This window comes from Thermoascus crustaceus, assembly GCF_041956765.1.
Source record: "Thermoascus crustaceus strain CBS 181.67 unplaced genomic scaffold VTN00scaffold_6, whole genome shotgun sequence".
Taxonomy (NCBI): domain Eukaryota; kingdom Fungi; phylum Ascomycota; class Eurotiomycetes; order Eurotiales; family Thermoascaceae; genus Thermoascus; species Thermoascus crustaceus.
In genome coordinates this window covers 1,721,425-1,746,873 of record NW_027192532.1, presented here as the reverse complement: position 1 = coordinate 1,746,873, position 25,449 = coordinate 1,721,425, and the positions used below count along the sequence as shown (strand labels likewise).

The 25,449-nt window shown below is 49.8% G+C and overlaps 8 protein-coding genes across 8 annotated transcripts; 5 read left to right on the top strand and 3 right to left on the bottom strand.

Annotated features, from left to right (window-relative positions):
- Positions 1 to 230: 230 nt before the first annotated feature.
- Positions 231 to 2,217, bottom strand: VTN00DRAFT_8917 (uncharacterized protein; the record flags this gene model as incomplete). Its single annotated transcript, XM_069435819.1, has 4 exons — positions 231 to 633; positions 722 to 1,484; positions 1,570 to 1,615; positions 1,837 to 2,217. 4 exons carry the CDS (start codon positions 2,215 to 2,217, stop codon positions 231 to 233), a joined length of 1,593 nt encoding a protein of 530 aa, XP_069285727.1.
- A 630-nt stretch (positions 2,218 to 2,847) lies between these two features.
- VTN00DRAFT_8916 (uncharacterized protein) lies at positions 2,848 to 4,440 on the bottom strand (the record flags this gene model as incomplete). Its single annotated transcript, XM_069435818.1, has 3 exons — positions 2,848 to 4,041; positions 4,094 to 4,194; positions 4,248 to 4,440. 3 exons carry the CDS (start codon positions 4,438 to 4,440, stop codon positions 2,848 to 2,850), a joined length of 1,488 nt encoding a protein of 495 aa, XP_069285726.1.
- A 2,020-nt stretch (positions 4,441 to 6,460) lies between these two features.
- VTN00DRAFT_8915 (uncharacterized protein) lies at positions 6,461 to 9,680 on the top strand (the record flags this gene model as incomplete). Its single annotated transcript, XM_069435817.1, has 8 exons — positions 6,461 to 6,489; positions 6,560 to 6,606; positions 6,667 to 6,827; positions 7,281 to 7,486; positions 7,543 to 7,887; positions 7,958 to 8,486; positions 8,699 to 8,941; positions 9,021 to 9,680. 8 exons carry the CDS (start codon positions 6,461 to 6,463, stop codon positions 9,678 to 9,680), a joined length of 2,220 nt encoding a protein of 739 aa, XP_069285725.1.
- Positions 9,681 to 9,966: 286 nt separating this feature from the next.
- On the top strand, positions 9,967 to 10,986 carry VTN00DRAFT_8914 (uncharacterized protein; the record flags this gene model as incomplete). The annotated part of the gene is made up of 1 exon (XM_069435816.1): positions 9,967 to 10,986. One exon carries the CDS (start codon positions 9,967 to 9,969, stop codon positions 10,984 to 10,986), a length of 1,020 nt encoding a protein of 339 aa, XP_069285724.1.
- Positions 10,987 to 12,674: 1,688 nt separating this feature from the next.
- VTN00DRAFT_8913 (uncharacterized protein) lies at positions 12,675 to 14,207 on the top strand (the record flags this gene model as incomplete). The annotated part of the gene is made up of 5 exons (XM_069435815.1): positions 12,675 to 12,883; positions 13,010 to 13,031; positions 13,115 to 13,443; positions 13,501 to 13,814; positions 13,870 to 14,207. The coding sequence occupies 5 exons, from the start codon at positions 12,675 to 12,677 to the stop codon at positions 14,205 to 14,207; spliced, it is 1,212 nt and encodes a 403-aa protein (XP_069285723.1).
- A 755-nt stretch (positions 14,208 to 14,962) lies between these two features.
- VTN00DRAFT_8912 (uncharacterized protein) lies at positions 14,963 to 18,607 on the top strand (the record flags this gene model as incomplete). Its single annotated transcript, XM_069435814.1, has 2 exons — positions 14,963 to 15,328; positions 15,392 to 18,607. 2 exons carry the CDS (start codon positions 14,963 to 14,965, stop codon positions 18,605 to 18,607), a joined length of 3,582 nt encoding a protein of 1,193 aa, XP_069285722.1.
- Positions 18,608 to 19,632: 1,025 nt separating this feature from the next.
- Positions 19,633 to 20,114, bottom strand: VTN00DRAFT_8911 (uncharacterized protein; the record flags this gene model as incomplete). The annotated part of the gene is made up of 2 exons (XM_069435813.1): positions 19,633 to 19,827; positions 20,001 to 20,114. 2 exons carry the CDS (start codon positions 20,112 to 20,114, stop codon positions 19,633 to 19,635), a joined length of 309 nt encoding a protein of 102 aa, XP_069285721.1.
- A 437-nt stretch (positions 20,115 to 20,551) lies between these two features.
- VTN00DRAFT_8910 (uncharacterized protein) lies at positions 20,552 to 24,452 on the top strand (the record flags this gene model as incomplete). Its single annotated transcript, XM_069435812.1, has 5 exons — positions 20,552 to 21,058; positions 21,156 to 22,962; positions 23,014 to 23,082; positions 23,135 to 23,262; positions 23,316 to 24,452. The coding sequence occupies 5 exons, from the start codon at positions 20,552 to 20,554 to the stop codon at positions 24,450 to 24,452; spliced, it is 3,648 nt and encodes a 1,215-aa protein (XP_069285720.1).
- Between the last annotated feature and the right edge of the window lie 997 nt (positions 24,453 to 25,449).

The window sequence follows — 25,449 nt, the reverse complement described above, 5'->3', positions numbered from 1 at the left end:
GGCTAGGGCTGAGGCTCCATACCTCCAACAGAAGCGGCAATTGGAGGATTGTTCCATTTTTTAAGATTGAAACTAAGAAACTATTGGGAGTTCTACATCGTTTCCCAAGACATCATCTCGACCGATTTATTCAAGCAATGCTCTCTAGAGAAAGATAGTATCTATCGAGGTCCATGGTATCATTCTATCTATATCTCATCTCTGATCTTCTTTATTGATCTAATAATGTTTCACTGATGCAAAAACGTAATCCTCCCCGCATCCCCTTCCAACCCGCAAATCTCTCCAAAATCTCCCACCTCCGCTCTCCGCCTCCGCACGCGTTCCAGAAACTGGTCCAGCGGACAGCTCCGCCCGGGGCCGGAATCGCAATCTGGCAGCGGAACGATCCCGTCGTTGATGTTGATGCGGATGAAGTGCTCAGCAGCGTTGGCATTATTTTCCGAAGGTTCTGTCGACTGCGAGCGGCAGGCCGTCCGTTCGAAGGTGATGCGAGCGCCCATGGGTAGGACTGGGGACGTCTTCCAGACGCGGTCGGTCGCAATGTGCGTTGTCGGGAGGTACGGGTCATACTTTGGGTCCGGGAAGATGTCGAGGGCGACAAGCATGGGGGCGATATCGCCGTCATGGACGCTGTAGATCGTTTTTCCTTGAATCAGTTTTATAGATTCAGATAGCCAGGAAAAGGACATAAAATGGACTGGGAGGACTTCAAACTCACAAGCTGAAAAACATCGTCCCCGCCTCCGGTCCAGAACGTAACAAATCAGCCATCGCGTTAAGCCACAGCCAGCCCATAGCGCCCGCGTACGGATTTCCGGGCCCAGCCCGGTAGTAATGGATCACGTCTCTCGCATACTCGAAATTGTTCCAGTCGTCCTCGGTGAAGACGTCGCACCAGGGACTCGATCCGCGCACCATCGTCTCAAACCCGCACATCTCCTGCATACTGAAGACCTCTAGATCAGTCAAATAGCCGAGAGCCTGGTTCCCCTGCTCGGAGATCAGACGCTTTGCGATCGCTGGAATGTACGCTGCCTGGAATAAGGTGAGCATGTTGACACCGTAGTCGTGGCCGCGGGAAGTATCCTCGAGATATTTGCGACAGGTATCTCCGGGTGTAAGCGTGTCGGCGCGACGGTCAAAGGTCTCAGGGATGATCTCCAGCTCCGCTTTTCCGTTCTTTTCCCAGTCAAGCTCGATTAATCCCGAGGCAAAGTACCGGGCGGTATCTATCACGCGTTGAGAGTCGCTTGCCCAGAACCTCAGCTTGGAATCTTTGGGCAGGAGATGCGCATAGCGGGTTCGAAACCGAACACCTGTAGTGAACGCTCCCAGCGTCCCAGCGTATGGACCAGTAGTGGTCAATTGCCCAAAGTCCTTGGAAGGGTCATTGGTGAAATAGGTCCAGTTGTTCAGAAATGCGAGAGAACCATTCAGGGTAACATCTGCCTCTTTAATACGCGCGAGGAGCGCAAGATGGCCTGAAAGTAGAGTCAGATAGACGGTTGACTGCAAAACAGGACAGAAGTCTTTAAATTTTCCGGGACGAAAAGAAAGTTGACCTACGATTTCCTGCAGAGTTTGTTGGGTAACGTTCGCCATGACGGGACATCTGGAACTAACTTAGAACATGGTCCATGGAAGTTTTGAACTTTGTGATAGCAATAAGATGGTAGGAGAGTAGTTTAAGGAATCTACCATGGATTCAAACAGAGTCCACATCCGAACCATAAATTCTTTGCTTGAACATACAGTTTAAAGTGACAATAAATATATTCCATATCATAAAAAATTCACGAGAAAGTAAGTCCACGAAGTAAGAAAACAACGTACCATATGCACCTGCTCAACCACGCAACCCTCCGGCGGCGCGATCCCCTGCGCATCAGCAGGTCCACCCACCTTCTCAACCCACGGCCCGTACCCGCCTAGGTGATACAGCAGATTCCATCCATGGTGTCTCCGTCCCGTTACGGACTGCCCATGCGCAACTTTAAAGCTTCGTGGATGGAACCAGGTACTCCAGCTCGGGGAGTAAGGAGACAGTTCGCCATTTAAAAAGCCATAGGACTGTAATTTATGTGCCAGCTGTGACAGATTTGGCAGGAAAGGCGATAATAACTCAAGTTGCGCTGGGGTATAGAAAAGCGCAGCAAGTGAGAAAACCAGAAGCGAGAGTAAAGTCATGAGGGCGGAAGGGAGAGGCCCGGCCATTAGGATGAGGCACTAAATTTTTTTTTGTCACTGCATCAAGCACTTTTCTCAATACCAACTTATCCAGCAGAAATGAAAATCAATTTCGGAACAGGGAACAAAAAAAAGTAAAGATGAAAAGGAGGGACTCAGTTTGGTCGCTGGCGATGTGGACGGACGAAGAGAAGGGTTCAATCGGCGTTGCCGAGCGCCGAATTCAAAGCCTTCACTCCGCTGGCGGTTTTCGCCAAGACCCAATTTACGACTGCGTGGCCGGGGTCGATTGGAAGGATTGCAGTCCGACAACGTAAATATATAATGCGAGGATGACTCGGTAAATACAGCTTATATATTCTCACAATCGCATGTGTGCTTACCAAATATACTCGAGATAAAACAGAATTCACGGTCTTCGATTAGCCAGTAGATGCGTATCCTGGGTGGTACTATACTTGTTCTCAGGCCTAGAAGATTGAGATATTATTATATCCAATGGACAAAAATATTAGGAGAAATAGCTCACAATTCTATACAAAAGTTTCAACGGTATCACAATCGTAGATCATAATCGAGACGACTCATGCATAGTATAGGTATTGAGCAGCCTCCAATAGTGACTAAGAAGCTCTTGAACAGTTCTCAGCTGGCTTCTCAGATGGTGTAACGGAAGCGCGGGTTACGATCACCCATTTCTTGGATGTCCTCCTCCGTCATGTCCATAATCTTGTAATCCTCCAAACCCTGCTCTCGGCGTTTGTTGATTCGCAGGTACCAGAACCACATAAAGGCATAGACAAGACCCGCAAATCCAACCATGGACAATGTTACTGCATTCCCCCTTACATACCGAGGGGCTTCGGGGTTCGTGTAGAGAAAGGCGGACATAACACCGCTGACATTTCCAAAAGTCAGCTGCAAACCCGTCGCGAACGTGCGCTTGCCGTAGCGGGGAAGATTCGTTGGTAGCCAAGCAAGGGGCAAGCCGACTGTGACATACAGACCCAAGGCTACGAGTAGTGCCCCGAAGTAGTGCACGCCGGAGGACGAATCTGAGATCAGAATGCCATATCCGACACAACTGATGACTGCGAATATGATTGAGTACAAAGCACGACGCTGTTGCCTATCGCTGATCCAGGAAACGACCATATATGCGATAGCTCCCAATGCGTAGCAGGGAATTGTGAGGGCCTGCACCTCCGGCGTCGACCACGTTCCCATGCCCTTGATGATGGTTGGGAGGAACGTGCTGTAGCCATACAACATGGTATCCACGCCAAACTGGGCGAAGCAGAATGCGTGGATCTTCCAATCCAACGCCCCCTCTTTGACATCAGCCCAGTGAAACTTCTGGGCCGAAGCTGTTTGACCCAAATCGCGGCTGCGAAGGGTGACCATGAGTGCTCTTTCTTCCTCGTTGAGGAAATAAGCGGTTTCGGGGTTATCCGGGAGGAGAAACCAAACTGCGACACCGACGAGGACGGTCGGGATACCTTCGATGATCATAATCCAACGCCAGCCTCTAAGGCCGCTCACACCGTCCATAAAACCAATCGCGTACGCTAGTAGACCACCAAATGCACCTGCTATAGCCGCACTGCTAAAAAGGTAGCCAGTGCGCAGTGCGATTTCCCGTTTGCTGTAAAACAGCGTTAAGAAGGTAATAAATCCTGGGAAGAGGCCCGCCTCGACAACCCCTAGGAGGACACGACAGGCAAGGAGACCACCATAGCTCTGGGTGATCCCAGTTAGAGTCGCAATGGTGCCCCATATCACCGCGATCGAGGCCAAATAGCGTGAAGGAGTAAGCTTCTTTATCACCAGGTTGGAAGGTACTTCGAATAGCTTGATAGTGTGTCAGCCCAGGTCATCCTCAAGTATTCTGAGCAAGACGTACACAATAGGTAACGAACAATATAGATACAGCAACCTGGTACTGGTTACCGACTAGGCCCAGGTCTTCCTCCAGACCGTAGAGACGTGCGTTGCCGATATTCACTATCAAGTGTCAACGGGAATAACACCGAAAGCACAAGACTGTCTCCGCCAACCTCTGTCCAGAAAGCTCAAGAGGTACAGCACCACAACAATGGGTATGATGTGCAAGTCCAGCTTCCTCATCAACGCCCTCTGCCTCTTCTCGTCAATAACTGGTGTCGCATAGTCTATTCCATCCTGCAAGCTTGAGCCATTGACACTCCGGGGCGACCCCTCGTCTACTTTATGGTCTTTTTCGAGGTCCATTGTGAGGTCGCGTGACAGTGTCAGGGTCGCTGGAGAAAGAGCGTCAAGTCAGCCTAGAACTAAACAGAAAATCTCAATTGGTCGCTATTTGGGAAAGGAATAATAAAAACTCGATGCAAACATACATCAGCGACTGCTATCAGCAGGGAAAGGCAAATTGATGGTGGGTGGACGCGGGAAACAGGTCGATCGGCGCAAAGTCTTCTCTCGACTTTTTGAGATCTCCCCGCAGTCTGCGATGGTGAAGTCACTCCATAGGAACGGGTCGTATGAAGACTCGGGCCATATTTAAGGACGAGCGGACAGGCGATAGCAGTGACTCTTTAGCAGAACCCGTGTGTGAGTAACAACTCGATGGGAGTGTGGAATGTGGTCTTGATCGACGGTAGCGATGACCGGTCGGTCCCACGACTTGTTGTCACCGCTTGAAGTTTCGCGCGGACAAGCCAAAGGTAAACCAGATCCGTCATCCGCCACCATTTCCCATCTGCTCTCTCTGCAGCGACGATAACATAGCCATTCTTGATGGCAGATATGGTCTGAAGCATTTCTTCCAATGAGATCCTCGGGGCCAGTATTCAGAAAACTTATCATCTGAAGTCTAGCAGAGAGGGCGCATGCCCAGCTGCCGGCTTCAAACTCTCAGGAAACCGTGAGCGAAATTCCTCTTAAGATACGACTTGTATCTTCATCTTTGGGCCTGTGCGATTCTCCCACTTTTGGGGCTTGGCGGACTTATCATTCTCTGCCAAGAATTGGTTATCAACGTGAATAGACGCTCCTTGTGCTGAAGTCTGTGCTCTACTTCATGGTCCTGTGTATATGGTGGGGTGACGTCCATGGGTGACAGTCTTCAGGGTCTTGGGAAGTGACAAAGCATGTTATAATACCTTGTCCATAGTACTGTTTTCAGGGCTGAGCTTAATAGTGAACAACAGGTCACCTCCACCCACTGGACACCGAGAGCATTTGTACCCCAGACTTTGGTCACTACCGCCCCGGCTACCCACCTCCACTTTTGCCGCCTGTATAGCTTGTAGGATGTCGGTAATCCTGACCTTGGTTAGGCTTCAGAGCTCTGGACAGGAAGATGGACAGTTCACGGAGTAACTCTGGGCGACGGTGGAAAGAGCATGAAATTTTGTGGCCTTTGTTGTTTACAGTCGCATCCGCGATGATCCCTAAATAGACTACCTAGCGTACGGGCACCCTTGCCAACAGTACCTCTTAACACTCGTATCAATGGGCGCTTTTACCATGGTTGTCACTCGGTCGGACTACTATATAGTAATGTAGAAGAAGAAGAAGCTGGTAATCAAATTCAACTGTAGTTTCCAATCCTTTCTTTAATTTTTCATGCTTCCCGGAACCAAAGCTTTTCACAACGACCACCGTCAAGTTCAGAGTGAGGCTCTCTCGCTATTTTTGTTGTATCAAGTAAGGATTGTGTGCAAGGCTGCCATGTAGAGCAGCTCACGACCTAGGATTGGAAACCTGGTCTCCATTGTTATTCGCTGCTGATTAGCGGATCTCATTTTCCCCGGTTTTGAAGATGATGGCATCCCTCGCCCCGCAGCTTTATGCTTTTGCCTGGAATCAGTTGAGCAGACTCTGATTGAGAATTCTTTTTTTGGTACTTCAAGAATTTGTTCTCGAACTCTCTCGCTGCAACATATGGCAGAGGCCATTGGATTGGCGGCAAGTATTGCCAGTATTCTCTAGGTTGCTGCGCAGAGTACGCAACTAAGCTATAGCTACGTGTCTGATGTTAAAAATGCACGAAAGACACAAAAGCAATATCTTCAAGAATTATCGGCGTTTACGGATGTGCTGTTTCGCGCCGAAAAAGCTATTCAAGAAGCAGAAGCAACTGGCTTACTGTCGTCTCGTCCAACGTCGTTAAATGACGAGGTCTTAAGAGATTGCCGTAAGAACCTTTCCGCTCTTCACTTGTATCTCGAGAAAAGATTATGGAGACTACTGTGGCCGTTTCAGGAAAAGGAACTCAAGAAGTACATTGATGTTCTCCACCGATTTCGGGCAATCTTTGTAGACTTCCTTTCCACCAATATCTGTACGAATCACTAACGATCATTGGTTTCGTTGCTAATGTGTATAGGATCGCACCAGATGCAACTTACAAGAAGGTCACGATTATCAACGAAGGTATTCAATCAATCAATACCACAATTTGCAGGCTTTTTTTTTGTGCCTAACAACTTCTAGAGCAGACCGTCATCAATTGCTGGCGTGGCTCCCAACAGCCGATGGAGCTCTACGCTCAAGACCAGCTCCCTGTCCAGGAACTGGAAGGTGGATCCTTAACTACAAGACAGTGGAAAACTGGTGTTGCGGGTCACCAACACTGCTCTGGCGCTATGGTGCACGTATGTTACCCCTTCCTATTGGCAGATGCTCCTTGCTGAATCATAACTACAATTAGCCAGAGTCGGGAAATTTTTGCTTGCGTATGTAGTTTGAAATGACCCTAATAATCCGAGTTGCGAGTAACCCAACCTCTAGGTCCATTACCATTGAGTACTTACTGGAAAAACAAACAGAGACACAATCCTCCATGGTATATTACTTTTGCGTTTTTCATCACGAGAACAGCAAAGGCCGCTTGGCATTCTCCAATGCCTGGTCCGGCAGGTGGTAGAGCAAGGAGATGGAGAGGTGATATCAACTTTGAAGAGATCTTGCATGGATCTATCTAGGCTTCGCAATATCAAGGATCTAGCCCATCTTTTTGCCACAGCTTGTGCATTACGACCTACATATTTAATTGTAGATGGACTGGGATGCTGAATGAACCAAATGGCCGTCTTTGCCATTTTCAGTCATTCGTTGAGGCCGGTTGCCGCGTGTTGGTAACCAGCCGTGACCTTCCAAACCTCAGGAATAAGTTGGATATCGCCGATAAAATGGAAGTCGGATTGGACTTGAAGGACTACATCGAGTCACGTTTTCGCGAGGGCGACTTTGCCGGTGAAGTTGATGAGGCGAATGGACTAGTAGATGAAATTGCGTCAAAAGCCGGCAACACGTAGGCCCTTCCTCTTTGCATTAGTTATTAAAAGGAGACTACTAATGTATTCGCAGATTCCTTCTCGCCAAGCTCATGGTCGACCAGCTCTTAGACTTCACAACTGTCAGGCAGATACGAAAAGCGCGAGAGACGCAACCGTCTGGGCTCGATGAAGCCTTTGAGTCTAGCCTAAAGCGGATCGACTCTCAACCGAAGCCGAAAAGGATGTTAGCTCGCAGGTTGGTGGGCTTGATTACTTACGCAAAGAGGCGGTTGAAATTGGATGGGATCCTGTATGCTTTTGCAGTCGAAGAAGACGGCGAGGACATCCATCAAGAAAATCTCCCGAACCCTGATCTCCTCTTGCGACTTTGCCTAGGTCTGGTCATGCTGGATGAAAAGGACAATACTCTTGGACTGTGCCACATCTCTGCATATTAATTTTCCCAGAATCGTGTGCTGTCAGCCACGGATATAGAAGTGATATAGCGAGGACATGTTTACATTACCTTTGTATGAGGTCATTGAGGGAAGGCCCCTGCCAGAATTCCATCGACATGTTGAAACGCCTTCAACAGATGCCCTTCTTGGCATATTCAGCCCGATGTTGGGAAATCATCACCAAGAGAAGGACGCAGAGAAGAAGCTTGAAGCTCTGATTCTCGAGCTATTGGACCATGAAGAGCTCCGCGCCAGCGCTTTCCAGGCACTTCATTATTGCGATGACTTCAAGGGTGAACTGTGGGACGCCTTTTTCGAGTCCATCCCTACCCACCAAGAAAAACTACACATCGCCGCTTATTGGAACCTCGTAAATACGGCTGAAGTACTGCTTCAGAGGGGCGCAGACCCGTCCCCTGCAGATTCTCAGAAATGGACGCCTCTCCATTGGGCGTGTGTAAACAACCACCACCTCGTCGCGGAGCTTCTGGTAAATTACGGAGCAGACGTCAACTGTCAGGACTCTCAAGGATGGACCCCTCTGTTCTGGGCAGCATATGCTGGAAACCTGAATATTGTTCGTTGTCTTCTTTCCAATAATGCATATTATTTGACGAAGAGTGTCCTTGGTTTGACTGCTTTGCGTTGGGCGATTGTCGGAGGGCAGTATGCCATTGTCAAAGAGCTTTTAGATCATCGTTGGCAATATACGCTTCTTGCCAATATGGATATTGGCCAAGTCATTCTGAGACCAATTCGCATACTATGGAACAGATATATCCTGTGCAGGCGGCGGCAGATGCAGAGAACCATGCCATATTCGACCTGTTGGTCGCACATCTTCACAAAACTGGCTCGAAACTTGGAGACTCGGCTTTCAACGAGATTTGGTCGAAAGAAAAATTTGATACCCCCGTTTGCAATCCTTGGAGAACGTTGACGAGAGTAGAAGCATTTCGTGGGCCTGAAGTCATCGTGCCCAACCTATCAGAATACTATGGCCACTTCGCAAAAGAGCAGCAATCGAACTCGGTGCGATGGAAGTCTGTCCTGCTTCTATCCGCCATCGGGGATTCTCAGTTCACTGCGGTTCAATTGCTAATTAGAATAGGAGCAAATGTCAATTATCAAGATAGCTTCACAACTCCGTTACATGTTGCAGCATTCAGAAAAGACCCCCGTTATGCGCGGATCTTGCTCCAAAGCGGAGCAGATCAGGACAAGGGCTGATGAAAGAGGCCGGACTGCGTTGCATATCGCCGTGATAAATGGATTTCGAGAGACAATTCAGACCATTATTGACGGTGGTGCAGATGTGAATAAGCAGGTCACTGGGGATCCACCAACTGATCCGTTCAACGGCCGGAGAGTTGGCCAAGTTGAGTATACACTCAGGCTAAAGTCTTCTACTCCAATAATTCAAGCCTGTGGATTTATGATTGGTGATAGATCGAAATGTGGCATCACGACGGACATCATCCGACTGCTCCTGTTCAGAGGGGCTGATCCGTTGATGAAAGACGCTGACGGGATGAGCGTTCTGCACTACGCTGTGTTGCAGCCATTTTTGCCACTCATTCAATTGTTGCTCAATGCTGGCGCCAAATCGGAGATGCTGGACAACGGAGGCAGGACGCCACTTCATTTTCAAGCACTATATTCGATGATGGACTGCGGTGTCGACGAGTTGAAACCGATCGTCCAGCTTTTGTTGAAAGGAGACAGTCCCAACATCCTCGAGACGTCTTTATTAAGTTTAGGGCGTTCGTAGACCAACATTTGATCGTAACATGCCTAAGACTAAGAGTTCCATCCTTCAGGCTTTTCCAGCTTTGGAGAGAATACTCGACTATGACCGTGACCATCCGGCGGGCGAACATCTTCTGTCCACGAAAACGTTCCGAGGATGGCTGGATGCAGAGAATCGACTTTGAAGACATGGATACTCCAGTGACTTTGGCCTTGAAGAACAGTTGTTGGAAAATGTTTCAGATTTTCTGCGAATTTGGTGCCACGATCCCGAGAGTCTTCCTCTTGAGTCCATCTTAGAAAGAGCAATGACGGATCTTGATCCCACCGTGGTCGAGATGCTGATTAATCGCGACGCTTTCCCGAGTGATCGGTCTATTATGACCCTTGTTCATTCCCTGATAGCTTCATCCATCGATGATGCTACCCCTTCCATGCAAGAGGAGGCCTGTGCCAGCTTAAGACAGATTTTTCCCCGAGTGATTTCCGCCGGCGCAGATGTGAACTTCGTGGATATGGATCCAGAATCCAAAACGACCCCTCTGGGCATCGCAGCAGAGAGGACCAGGTCAGGAGAAATTATCCAGACGCTCTTGAGTTCCGGAGCAGACCCATACCAGGAGTGCCGTCACTTTGATCCGATATTGGCTGCTGCACTTCACATGGACTCTGGAACTCTGCAGTATTTGGTAAAACACGCATATAGTTACCCCAAGACCAATCACTGGTCCGAGTATTTGTACTCGGTGAGTCCAGAAAATGTGGATGAGTTTGGGATTATCTGTGAATGTCTGGAAAAGGCGGGTGTCCTGGATAGGGTTAACGATAACGGACAAACATTATTGCATCTGGCTACACAGACTGGCAACTGTCAGTTAATCACCAGCCTACTGTCACATCATGCAAGCCTTGAGGTGATCGACCACTGTGGATGGTTAGCGGTCCATTACGCCGGTTTCTCACAGCATACAGATGAGGTCCAGTGTCTTCTTCCTATTAACACATCAATGGAAAACATGTTACGGCAAAGGGATATCCTAAAGATGGGGAGCGAGTCGGGCAAGACAATGTTTCATGTCGCTGTCGAGAGCAACATTATCCCAATGGTGGTGCATTTGCTAAAAGTCGGCGCTGACACGGATTCTGGATTTGAGGACCCCGACAATAGCCCTACTCTCTCACGGTGCCAACGTCGAGGTGGCGGACAGCTACGGTTGGCGGCCGTTACACCTCGCATCATACATGGGTCGTACAGGGATCGTACAGGCTCTCATCGACGCTGGCGCGAGTGTGTGCATTGCGACGAGAGAATGGAGTTCCATGTTTGAAAGACTAAGAATCCATGGCGTAGACAAATGGGCTGGGCAACCGCTCCATCTTGCTGCTATGGAAGGTCATGTTGAAATTGTGCGATTACTATTAGACCATGGTGCTGATTTCCATGCTAGCACTGGACACCCCACAGAGCTTGCTCCTATTGATGGGCCTACCGCTCTTCATATTGTGTTAGAAAATGCCAAATCTCGCGGTGAATGGCACGCCGGGGGCGAGAAGCCCAGATCGTGTAGATGCTTGTCGACAAAGGCGGACTCGCGGATAATTTTACTTTGGAGGACATATCGAAATTTTTTGAGAAACTCCCAGACATTTGGAATGTCCTTAGAGCGGGTATCTTGGACAGAAAGTATTGTTGACTTTGCTGCTAGGCATAGATTAATATGGACAACTTACAGTATTCATTACTAATATCAACTTGTTTAAACCAAGGCCAACAGAAAGATACATATAGTCATATATATGTCGAGCTGCGATTCTCCGCTCATTCTTCCTAAGAGATACCATACCTTTCTTTCATTCTTCTATCATGATTTGGACAGTTTTGTAGAGCTACGCTTATAAATCAGTACGTACGCTTCATTCTAGATGATTTAGTTTATCGTCCCAATTTACACTGTTTATTATCTTTTCAAGGTCTTGGGGCCTTAGGAGGTATTAAGTGGATTGAGTATTCTTGGCGATGTATAGATAAGCAGCGTCATTTGCAGTGGCTGCTTATGTACACCACCAGGCGTCTGAGAAAAAGAAAGAAAGGCCTGAGGGAAGAAAAAAACTTTCTAGTGGTTGATAATTCCCAGAATACAGTGTAATGTTTGAATATCATTGTTATAAAAATTATTAAGACGTCATGCTTGAAAATGGGCGGCATTTTAAAATAAAAATAATCGACCCCACAGCTACTCTCTGGGGTCGGTTATTTTAAGGCGGGCCCGGTTGAGCTGGGTGACGATAGCTCTACAATCTGCCAGCAGAAAATATATTGGTGTTATTGTAATTCGGCAGGGGACGGCTTGCCATACTCCTACCCGAGATCTCCTGACCCCATTTCTCGACAAACTGGTCCTGCGTCTTCCTGCTTTGCGACCAGCCTTTTTTCTACCTGTCTCCTGGCAGGATTCCGGATAAAAACTACGCAGTATGAACCTCCTTGCGGGCAAACTGCAAACAAATTTAGAAAGGTCAAACGATCATAGATCTGCACCGATCTAGGAACTAGAATTCATCACCCGAATCTATTCCTCAACGCCTAGCAACGTGAAGATCATCCAACATGTTCAAAGGTCACGTCAATCTTTAAAACGATCACAGCACACAGAAAAGGCAGGACAAACAAAACTGGTTATGAGCCACAGCGTCTGTGGGACTCTCTTTGCTAAATTCAAAAATTTGAATTATGCGAAGTACATATGTACAGTTTCACACGTCTAAAATCCCGCGCTGGGGATTTTCCCCACAGCCTGTCGGGGAGAAGACCGACTCGACCGAGTACCCGAGCTGGGTATGATGATCTCACCAGTATCAACAACAAATGCTAGCCGACCTATCCGACAGACCTACTGTACAACACATCGCAATACCACTTTAGATAGACGTGTCCATTCTTTTCCAGGACCATAGTTGCAGTTGAAGTCTGTCGAGGGAAACAGATTGAAGAAGATCTTCAGACAGTTGTTCCAAAATGTCGGAGAATTACGGTCACTTCCAGGTTGAGATCTACGCCAAGGGCGCGATGATGAACGTCCTGCCCAGCGTCACGACCGACCCGCGACTGCTTGAGGAACAGGCACGGAAGGCGTTGGGCATCAAGTCATTCAATTATGTCGCGGGTGGCGCTGGAGAGAAGGCTACGATGGACAGTAATCGTCTGGCGTTTCGTCAGTGGAAGATGTACGTTTCCCTTTCCTCTACCTAATTCGGGTCGTTGTTCCTCTCCCGCTATATGTATAAGCTTTGTATCCATGAACTCTATTCTGGAACAAAAAAAAAGACTGATGCTAAAGGCCATGGAGATAGGATCCCGAGAATGATGAAGCTGGTTCGTTTCGCTAATTGCATTGCTTTTTATGCTAAGAATACTCTACGGGGTTTATGCTGATTCACATATGCCTCTATGAATAGATAGATGGACAAGACCTCTCAATCAATCTTTTTGGACAGAAGTACCCGACGCCATTGCTCATGGCCCCAGTGGGTGTCCAGTCTCTCTTCCACGAGGATAAAGAGACTGGCGTTGCTGAAGTCTGCGCTGAAGTTGGAATCCCCTACATTCTCAGCACGGCCAGCAGCAGCTCCATCGAGGAAGTAGCCGCAGCAAACGGTAACGGGAAGAGATGGTACCAGCTCTACTGGCCGCTTGATGACGAGGTTACGCTTTCGCTGCTGAAGAGAGCGAAGGAGAATGGGTTCGAGGTGCTTGTTGTTACGCTGGATACGTGGTCACTGGCCTGGTAAGATCGCTCATCTACCCCTTTTTCAAATAATATATATAATCTGACGTCCAACAGGCGCCCAGCCGATCTGGATAACGCCTACATTCCATTCATCAGGGGCGTTGGAAACCAGATCGGCTTTACTGACCCCGTATTCCGGGCCAAATTCGAAAAGCAGTCAGGCTGCAAGATTGAGGAGGATATTGCCGGCGCTTCAAAAGCCTGGATTGCGGACGTCTTCTCCGGCAAACCACACACGTGGGACCAGCTTGCGTTCCTGCGTAAGAACTGGGACGGCCCCATTGTCCTTAAGGGAATCCAGCATGTGGACGATGCGAAACTGGCGCTTAAGGCTGGGTGTGATGGGATTGTTGTCTCGAACCATGGAGGTAAGCAGTCAGCTAGGAACTACGTCTTCTCCTTCAACTTCTAACTGAATCAAAGGTCGACAACTCGACGGTGCTATCGGCTCTCTCGAGGTACTCCCCGAGATCGTCGAAGCTGTAGGAGACAAGATGACTGTCCTCTTTGACTCTGGTGTCCGCACTGGCGTGGATGTCATCAAGGCTTTTTGCCTCGGGGCGAAGGGAGTCCTCATCAGCAGGCCCGTCATCTACGGCTTAGCTGTCGATGGCAAGAACGGGGCCAAATCAGTGCTGCAGGGTCTGCTGGCAGACGTGTACCAGAGCATGGGGCTATCAGGGATCCGTACGATAGCCGACTGCAACAGGGATATGATAAGGAGGGTACAGTACGGAGGCGACCTCAAGGCTATGATGTAGAGAGACTCCGGCGACGCATGTCATCTACAATGCTTGGTCCTTTGGACAATATGTTCATGTTTTATAGCTGTCACTAGGTTTTGTTTCACGCTCACGTTGGGATTTTATCAAATAATCCGAGCATAGCTGCTTGCTTACCACTTAATTGCCGGATGATCGACTGCAGGTTTGAGGATGAGTCCACAGGGGTCATGTTGAGACGCTAAGATCAATAGGGATCTCGGCAACGGACCCACGATATGAGTCGACACGCAGGACAGGCCCATCTTGCCCCTCCTTTCACAACCACGAAGCATCTATACTTTTGTCGATGTCGTGACTGATTCTGGCGTATTTAAGTTCAAGCATGCTCGCGCCTGGTTGAACGATCATCATCTGTTCTTCTTCAGGTTGCGAGTTGGCAAGTGAGTGCGGGAAATCACATGTCAATCCGCGACGATCCATGTTGCCCAACAAAACAGGTCGACTAAGGCCTCGAGTCTCGTCTCGACGCGTCGACTTTATTTGCAAGGCTCTGACGCAGCAGGATCATGGCGTGTATCCGAACCAACCGATAGGTGTCCATTGCTCTTAATATCGATCGCTGCTAGGGATATTTAAAATAGCATACCCCGTTTTGACATCGCTCCCTTATCCACTTTCATCTACTGACTGACGTACCCCTTGATACATACCCCTGTCCATGGCTTCAGCATTTTGGTTCTGGATGCGTCTAAATCACGAACACTCAATCGGTTGAAGCTGATGTGCTCATCATGCCCGAAAATACAGATCCTGGAAAGGCTCTGACAACGCAGAATGGGATCGGATCCAAGACGAAGGATGATCTGGATCGCACTGACGGCGCAAGCCATGTCCCCGCGACCTCTGGCGCGCCACTTCTTCCAAAACCCGTTGCCTCCCTAGTGTCACTGTTTACTCAATCGACGTCACTTTCACTCCGGCTGGGAACTTATCTAGGCGGCGCTGCGATCGATGGGGCTAGGGTTACAACGCTGACCGGCCTGGAGCTGAGTAGAGCGGTTATCGAGGTGATCTTGACCAAGGCCGGGCGAGACGTTGCGTCGCGGATCAGCGGCGAGTATGGAAAGGCCGAAGCAGAATCATTACTTGAGCGAAGTGTAGGCATTATCATCGCATGTATTTCATTTCTCTTTCTTGCTAATCAACATCAATCCACATAGCTGGATATTTTGCACTCAACAATTACTTCCGCTTCTTTCTACGCATCTGCGAGTTTCCACTTCTCGTCCGTAACCCTGTCCTCGATTTCCCATCTGTCACAGAACCTCCTGTCCACACTGGACGCGATCCTTGGCTCGACCGAATCGTCACGGGCCATTGCGGCGATCATAACGCTTATTCGAAGAGAGTTCCGAAATCTCGAGACTGGCGACAGAGCCCAGAAGGTTGGCGTCGGTGATCTCCTTGTTGGATCAATCGGGTTTGCGCTGTTGCAGCGCTGGGGCCGAAGGAGCACAGAAAGAGAGATACGGAACAATGGTGGTGAGGACATCGTTTGGGACGTCGTTATCCTGGACAACGGTGTGAGAGCCGACGTTATCGGGACGCAGATCGAATATACGAACAACGTCCGCAATAGTAACCGGAAGCATGAAACAACACGCCCGGCTTCATTCTTATCCCCTGGAAAGGACGAGGAGACATTTGATGCTGTGGAACGTGGGACGGGCCCGGGAGTCCATATTACCGGCCCCCATCTAACCCTTTCACCAGAAGATCAGCATCAGATCTCGGACGAGGACATCCGTCTGTATATAATGCGACAACTACCAGCAGGGACTCATGCTTCGGTTAGAACAGACACGGTCACTGCACGTACGATCACCGTTGACATATTCGATGACGATACTGCGGAGATTGCTGCGCCGCCAGGGACCATGATGATCGAGGAGAGGTTCCATCACGATCAAGAATATGCTGCCGCTGGTGACCCGGCCACTGGACGTCTACCTAAGCACACGGTGGTGTTCAGGACAGCCTTCAACCGATCACAAAGTGCGGAGTTGCGTCCTGAGAGTTCTAATGGTTTTGAGATTTTGTCTGGGTCAGAAAACAACGAAGAAGGGGTAAAGAGAGATTCACATCTTGACCAAAATAGCCTGGACGATGTCCATGAAGGACTGCAAATTCGCGGATCTTCGAACATAAAACGGTCGGTCTCGAGACAGAAGAAACACATCGACCATCAACATGGTCGTTGTCACCATTGTCACGATAAAAAGCCTAAGGCCCAGAGCCGAGACAATAACCATGCAGGAGAATCGACTACTTCCCATCTCGGGCCTCAGAAGGTGCCTCGTCGCACCGTAAGTTCCTCGTCGCTGAGCAGTGCGGATACGCCGAGAAACACCTCTGGAAAAGCATCGTTCTCGAAGTTTGCTCAAAAGGTGAAGCACACTCCTGCAGAAAAGCCGGACAGCGATAGAAACCCACCATCAAGGAGAGATTCGAGGAAATCTGCTTGTGCTAATTCTTCTGCACCTTTATCAAAGGCTGGCAAAACGCCTAGAGATACCTCATCTGACAAAAATTCGGGTTCTCGGGGTTTGTCTAGGAAGTCAAGCACCTTGGCAAAACAAGTCCCAGCTCCACGTCCAACGTCCCCATCGATTAGCAGAGATTTGCCCAGATCACGGGCACAAGATAGTTCACGATTGAGGCCAACTCCGTCTCCAACTACAAGCAGTGGGTGCCGGCCAGACATCCCACGGCGGACATCCTCAAAGACAGATTACTATTCCGTACATGAAAAGAATAGGGAGTCTTATATTGCTCAGACGGATTCTTACTCGCCCCGTTCTGTTGACACGCGCCCTGAATCGTCTTCTCTAGCCAGGGCCCATTTACGTAGCGACAGCTCTATGTCCATCACGCGATCTGAAAAAGATATGACGCTGTCAGTAAATGGCGATAGCCGTCCCAGCTTGTCCAACATGCATCGGAGATCTGGATCAGACGTTCCTAGCATCTATTCGCTAGCGACAAGCTCGCAAACATCTCTTATACTTGCTCCTCGGCCTCGAAAAAGCGTCTATGAAGATCAGGCAACACTAGAAGCATTGAACCGCAATGGCCGTGTGCCCGGGATCTTTCCTGATAACCATCTAGTGCGAAATATTCGTCGATTTTGCCGTTTCTCCACCGCATCGTACGGGCCTAATGCTCTTAAAGTAATGGGCGTCCCAGAAGCTACTAAAGTTGTCCGTTCCTTCGATCCAGATAATCATGAGCACAGTTCTTTTTCAGACCACACCGGTCTTCCCCCGTCCACCATTCTTTTATCGTCTTTCATTGATCCTGCTGGCGGTACCAATGTTGCTGGAGAAACTGGAACAGGCTTCCCTCTTGTCCATTACCTCTGCTTAGATCACGATTCCAAGGCCGTCGTCCTGACGCTCAGAGGAACTTGGGGTTTTGAAGATGTCTTGACGGACATGACATGTGATTACGATGACCTCGAGTGGCAGGAAAGGAACTGGAAGGTGCACAAAGGAATGCATGCTTCCGCAAGACGTCTCCTCGAGGGAGGAAGTGGAAAAGTCATGGCCACTATAAAGGCCGCGTTGGAAGAATTTCCAGATTACGGCGTCATATTCTGCGGTCATTCCTTGGGTGGAGGAGTCGCGTCCCTCCTCGCGACTATGATTTCAGAACCCAACAGCGATACCTCCGGTCCATCCTTTGTCACTGCGTCTCGACCACTGCTCTTCACTGCAAACCAGCAACAGCAACCTGCGAGAAGCTACTCGTTACCGTCTGGCCGCCCCATCCATGTATACGCATACGGACCCCCCGCTGTCATGTCACCATTTCTCCGACGCGCCACGCGCGGGTTAATCACCACAGTCATAAACGGCCAAGATGTCGTCCCAAGCCTCTCCCTCGGCGTCCTGCAAGACATCCACTTTGTCTCCCTAGCCTTCAAGACCGACACCTCGGGCGCAAAATCGCACGTGCGGTCCCGTGTCTGGGAAGGCCTGAGACAGAGCATCGTCAACAAATTCTACGTCAACCAGCCTCCCATGCTCGTGCACGCGGGCGACGAAATAGGCGACGACACGTGGGCGTGGAAGACGCTGAAAACGCTCCGCGAGGATATGATCGCGCCGAAACTGATGCCGCCCGGTGAGGTATTTGTCGTCGAGACGATGCGTGTTTTACAACGTGATGCATTCACCTCCGATGCTGCTGCCGGTGGTGAGAGTGGATACCCACGACTCGGACGGCCTGCGACGAGGGTCCAGTTCAAGTTCATCCGGAACGTCGAGGAGCGGTTCGGGGAGGTGAGGTTCGGGTCGGGGATGTTGAGCGATCATAACCCCGCGAGGTATGAGGCGAGTCTTGCGGCGCTGGCGCAGGGTGCCTTGGAAGATTGATTTATATATATCATTTACATGATGAATCTTCGACCGTATATATATGCGATGGACTTTCGGATTTTTTTTCTTTACATCAAGAGCACTCGTTTTCGTTTCTTGAATTCCCAGATTTCGTTGGAATTTCACTTTTTTTTTTGAGATGATGGAGTTTCAGGGTCATATATATGGTGATACCCACCTTGGGGATGGATACTAGACCAGATTGCATGATTGGTGGAGAAAGCTTGTTTAGGCCTGGTTTCTTGGGGGGAAGACATATATATACCCGATTTATATACCACTGCGATCATTATCATACAGACCATAGACATTCAATTGACTCATTTCCTTTGTCAAAGATTATATCATCCATGGATAGGGCTACATGTTACATTAGAGGAACTAGAGATAGTAGTCTAAGACCTCCATAGCGTGCATGTCTGGTATCCAGAAAAGATCAAGAATGCTTGTGCGGTCATAATTTTCAGTAGATCCACCGCATGCCTTCCAGTTCCGCGCCCCAGTAATTCTTGTCTCATAATCCAACCGATAGATTCCGCATGCTCAGCCAATCAGCTGAATTTTTTCCAATCCCCGTAGCGTTCCCTGCCTCCTGCCATGATTTCACTCTTCTTTCCGCATGATATACCCAATTTCTACCCAGTCATATATAAACATTCTGTCAGCAAGCGTCGAGGCTGTCCAAATGTTTGTCGCGTGCACCGCGTTTTTCTTTTGACGAAGGCACAATCGAGATCGCCACTGAGGCGAGCCAAACCGCCTGCTTGCGACGCGATCTGGCAATCATCCACGACATGTTGCTGTTATCTCGCTCGCAGGTCGTGGTACGCGCGATCGATTGGGATTCCCCAATGCGTCTCGTCTCCCTCATGCGGGCGGGCATCCGCAGCTCTCCAACTTCGTAGTAGGCTCTCCGTCTATCATCGAGCTCAATCCCTAACATCCAACCACGGACGGTAGAGAAACGGCAGCAGGAGAGGGAAATTCCCAACTAGAACCGAACGGTTCTCTCAAGAAAGAATTCATCTCCCATCCGACCTCTCTCCACCTGCGCTCCCGGCACCGACGATACCCTTCCGCTTCTTCTCTTTGATTCGCGCGTCCAGGTCGCGGATCTGCTTCTCCACAGTGTTCTTCTTGGAGAGGAGGTTGTTGCGCATGGTCTGAAGGGACTCGATCCTGTCGTCGATGGTTGCTTCCTGGCGTTTTTGGGAGGTCTGAATAATAACCAGGGTGTTAGCAATGTCAACGAGAACGTTACTTTCGAACTCCCCGTTGGGAGGAGAATTATTATTGGGGTAGAATTGTTAACAAAAAGAGGCATATGCGACATTTTACGGGTTCCTGATTTAAAAGGAAAGGTGGATATAGGGATTGTCAGCTTTCATACCTGCTTGATTTCCTGCTCGGTCTTCAGGCCGGCGCCGTAAAGTGTGCCCGCTATGGTGGTTGTGGTCACGGCTGCGGTCAGAATGATCCGTCTGGTTGTCTGGACTGATGGCATGTTGATTGCAACAGGTATTATCTTGCGATATAAGAAGCGTAGGTAGTTCAATGGAGTTGCGGGATGTGTGCCGCTGTGTTTTGGTTCCCCAATTTGGTCCCCGAGTATGGGGTTGAACGAGCGGAGAAGGAACTGCCTCCGCAGACCGCCCACGCGCCGGTACTGTTTCCATCCCAAGTAAGGCGCAAACTATCTTCTAAAAGTGGTTATATAAGCGAATAGCCAAAAACGGACTTAATAAGACGCCTGAGGCATCAAATCCCGCCCGGCGCGTCGCGTCTCCCGCGTCATGTCGGGATCCGTAGTGTATGAGGATAGGTGAGCCGAGTCGAATGACGACAACATCCAAACGAAACGAAGCAATCGGCCTGCCAACCTTTTACAAACAAGACTTCTTGCTTATGTAGTCTTGTCTTCTTTAAACAGAACATATATACATGCCTTCAGTGACTGCAGGTCCCTCCCGTCGCCGACGAAGGGCGGAAGACTCCGACGAGGATGATGACGAAAGACTGTCCCGCGAAACCCCTCTTTCTCAGGCGTCGAATGGCAGCAAGCGCATGCGGTTGGAATCTACCCAGGCGCGCGACGAGGACGGTGATGAGGAGGAAGAGGAAGACGATGAGGTAGAGGCCGGTGAAAAGGAAGACGATGAAGAGGATGACGACGGTGATGGAGAGTCGAACGCGCAGCAGACGCGTACGACCAAATCTACGGTGCTGTCCAGATCGTTAGGAGGGGCGCGGAATGGCTATAAACATAGCTACAGAAATGGCGAATTCAAACCCGGCGCAATCGTACGGATCAAATTAACTGACTTCGTGACTTACACCTCTGCGGAGTTTTTCCCGGGCCCGAAGCTGAACATGGTGATTGGACCGAATGGTACGGGGAAGAGTACGCTTGTGTGCGCGATATGTCTGGGGCTGGGATGGGGACCGCAGGTAGGATGGACTTCTGTTTTTGGACTGCAAGCCCGTGCGAGCAGTTGTCATTGTATCTAGCTATGCTGCGGTTGGCTAACGAGCCTATTTCGTCTAGCATCTTGGACGCGCCAAGGACCCTGGTGAATTCGTCAAACATGGCTGCAGAGAGGCCACGATCGAGATCGAGCTTGCGGGGCCACCGAGATTCCGTCGCAATCCGGTCGTATGTCGGACAATCAAACGTGATGGTAACAAGAGCACTTTTACGATTAACGGAGAGCCGGCATCTCGGTCTCAGGTGGTGAAGCTAGCTCAGTCGTTCTCCATCCAAATCGATAACCTCTGCCAGTTCCTGCCGCAGGACAAGGTCAGCGAGTTCGCTGCCCTTTCGCCGGTTGAATTGCTCCATTCCACGCAACGAGCAGCTGCGGGGCCGGAGATGATCGAGTGGCATGACAATCTCAAGAAGCTGCGAGCGGAGCAGAAGAAGCTCCAGGCGGACAACAAGGGCGACAAGGACTTGTTGGCAAACCTAGAGAACCGACAGGAGTTGCAGAGGGCGGACGTCGAACGGATGAGACAAAGAGCGCAGATAAAGAGGCGCATCGAGATGCTGGAGTTCGTCCGCCCGATCACACGATACAAGGATCACCACTCGATTTTTCAGGAAGCCAAGAAAAAGAAAGACGATGTGGAGCGGGAGTTGGAGCAGCTCAAAGCTCAACTAGAGCCGGCTCTAAGAGCAGTCAACGCTAAGCAGGAATATGTCTTCAGACTCGACCAGGTGATTAAGCACAAACGGGAGCTTGTTACCCAAGCTGATGCTACCGCCACTGAGATCGGGAGGAGGATGGAACGACACGAGGATGCGATGAAAGATCTGAGTGGACAGATCGAGGCTGAGAAGAAGAGCGGTTCCGCTTATAGACAAGAATCCCAGAAGGTGCAGCAGAATATTAACAAACTCAAGCGCCAGATGGAAGAGCAGCCTGCAGATTTCGATATTGATTCCTACAACGAGAAAATACGAGAAAGGAGACGAGAGATAAGAGAGATCGAGACCCAGGCACAAAGCATAAAAGATGCGAGACGTCCACTGTTTGAGGAGATCAGGGACAAGAAGGAACGTATCCAGCAGGCGGAAAGACAACTCAAAAACCTGGAGTCACAAACTGGCCAGCAGGAGGCGAAGCTCAAACAGGTATCGCAGGACTCTTGGCGAGCCTATCAATGGATATTGAACAATCAGGACAAGTTCGAGAAGGAAGTTTTTGGCCCTCCGATTGTGACGTGTTCAATCAAGGACCCGAAATATGCAGACGCTGTCGAATCCCTGTTTCAACGGACAGATTTCACAGCCTTCACTACGCAGAGCCGAAATGACTTCAGAACTCTCCAGAGAGCTCTAAACATCGAGATGAGACTTCACGACATCAGTATCAGAACCTGCTCGATCCCATTGACAGAGTTCCGTTCGTCTATGTCTGATGAAGAGCTTCGTAATCTAGGATTCGATGGCTGGGCGCGGGACTTCCTCTCCGGACCAGATCCTGTTATCGCCATGTTATGTAGTGAGAACAGGCTACATCAGACCCCCGTTACTCTCCGCGACATCTCGGACGAGGAATACTCGAGGATGGAGAGTGGGTCGCTGAACTCTTGGGTCGCTGGAAAGCAAAGCTACCAAGTTGTCCGAAGACGAGAATACGGCCCCAGTGCGACTTCCACTCGTGTCAGGCAGCTAAAACCGGCCAGAGTATGGACAAATCAACCCGTAGATTCCTCGGCCATGCAAGAGCTGCAGCAGAGCATCCAAGAATGGAGGGATGAAGTCAGCAATATTGAGCAGAGGATTGACGCGGAAAAGGCGGAACTTGCTCGATTGGGCGAGGCTCATAAGGAAAAGACACGGGAGAGAGTAGGTCTTCAACGCTTATATTTCGCATGCAACCAGGCTAACTTTTGGTAGGTAGAATTGGAGCAGGAGAAGTCAGCCAAGCAGACCGCTTTAGTCGCCTGGAGAGCTATCCCCGAGAAGCTCAGTATGTTGCATTGCTTCCATGTCTCTCGTTTGCTCCATCTAACTTTTAGTAGGCCAGCAGGAAGCAAAACAGAAGGACATCGAGAGGTACTTTCAAGAATTGAAGAAGCGAGTTCAGGACATACGCAGCAAACAAGATCAGATTGCAATTGAGAAGGCAGAGACAGCGATCGAATATGCTGTATGTAGGCCATCATTCCACGATCCATCCCTTCGTTACTGACAACAGTGCAGAGCGCTGTCGAGAATCTTCGTAAATTGCACGAAGAGCTCATCAAGGCTGAAATTCGACATATCGAAGCTATTTCAGACTTTGAAAGGCTGAAGGATCGCAATCTTGAAGTTCGCGAGACCCTAGAGGCCAAGCGCACGGAAGTCAAGGAAGCCATGCGACATCTTAAAGAGGTAACCGAAACTGGCAAGAAGTTACTCAACGAAGCCCAGGCAGTTGTCGAGGCCTCCAACAGCCAGCCCGACTTGAAGGAACTACTTCCGACTTTGTCAGGCCACACCTCAGAGCAACTCGAGGCCGATATTGACTCGGAGAAGGCACGTCTGGAACTCACGCATGAAGGCAGCGCGAGCATCATCAAAGAGTTCGAAGATCGCGAGCGTCAGATCCAGAAACTCCGGGAGAAGCTCGCCGACTTCGAGACTCAACTTGCGGATTACGATCATGCGATCAACGAGATCCGCGGAAAGTGGGAGCCGAAACTCGATGCCCTGGTCCAGAAGATCAGCGACGCGTTTTCGGACTCTTTCGCCCGTATCGGCTGTGCAGGCCAGGTCACCATCGACAAGGCAGAGGATGCGCCGGGCCCGAACGGCGAGCCAGGTGGCAGCGACTTCGACCAGTGGTCTATCCAGATCCAGGTCAAATTCCGCGAGCACGAGAACCTTTCTCTCCTGGACTCCCACCGCCAGTCTGGTGGCGAGAGAGCCGTCAGCACCATCTTCTACCTCATGGCCCTGCAGTCCCTATCTGCATCGCCTTTCCGCGTCGTCGACGAGATCAACCAAGGTATGGACCCTCGAAACGAACGTATGGTGCACGAGCGGATGGTCGACATCGCCTGCGCTGGTCCATCTGGTGGCAGTGGCAGTGATGATGATGTCGGAGGTGGTGGAGGTAGCCAGTACTTCCTCATCACGCCAAAGCTGCTCAGCGGACTCGTCTACAAACCCGGTATGAAGGTTCTCTGCATCGTCAGCGGAGAACACATGCCTGAGGATTACAATCTGGTCGACTTCGGCCGTGCGGTGCGCAGGATGAAAGAGGTGGCGGAGGCGAACGGTGGCAGCAGGAGTAAGGGTAAGGGTCGGGCGCGGGCGATGGACGGTCCATCGGCGCGTGTTGACGTACGGGCTTAAGGGAGATCCTTTCTCACGTGTATGTATGTACAGCTTCTTGTATATGGATTCTTCTCGGCTTTCCTGGGTGGCTGTCTGTCTGTCTGCTATGGTGCATGACATCTTTGATGATATGTATGTACATTCATGACTCGGTGCGAAGGATTGGTTTGTGCATACGGTGATAATGGTATTATAATTTCGAACATGATATGGGCCAGATCCTCTGACTACTGCCTCCGCTGTTCCGATTCCCTTTTTCCCTCACATTCTCTCTTGCCTCATTCGCCTCATGTGTACCCTTATTCTTCACGGTTACATGCTTGATCATACTGAGGTAGAGCTGACTCCCAAGCGTGACCCCACCGAAGAGATTAATAGACCTCTATCTCTCCTTCGGAGACAAATACAAACATGATACAGTATCGATGATTGTAACTATATGTGCGTACTAAAGCTAGGGTGTTGCCTCGATTGTTTGTGCTACATCCAGTCATACAATCCGCCTTGTCAGGTTTTCCTAGCAAGCCTTCGGTGGCGGCCGTTGGCGTCCCACGCCAGACCTTAAAGTTTTAGCTGTCGATGGCGGTCAACCCTATTAGGACCACAGATCGTGCGCTGTATGCAGCTCTGCACATGGTAGTTCCTTTCTATTCCTTCCTAATTGGGTTCATTCCAAATCTGATCCAAATCTGATCTGTTCCTCCCTCCGGGTATAAACCCCCCCCCCTCTTCCATAGGAATCTGTTGCAGGTTGACGAGATCTTGCAGCGGTACCCGTTGGTCGTAGATCTTCCAACTCTCCTGAGCTCCTGAGCTATTTTAGACCTGAAGGCAGCTAGGCAGCTGTGTGGTGCTTTTTGGCAGCAACACACACTGGCCTGGCAAGAATGGCCTTGAGAAGTACCCGCCTGCTATTCCCAATGACTTGGAGCTGCTGGTGAAATCATCACTGGACAACCTGACTGATTCGCATGTGCTGCAGGTAAACACCCCACCGATGCTCACATTCATATCC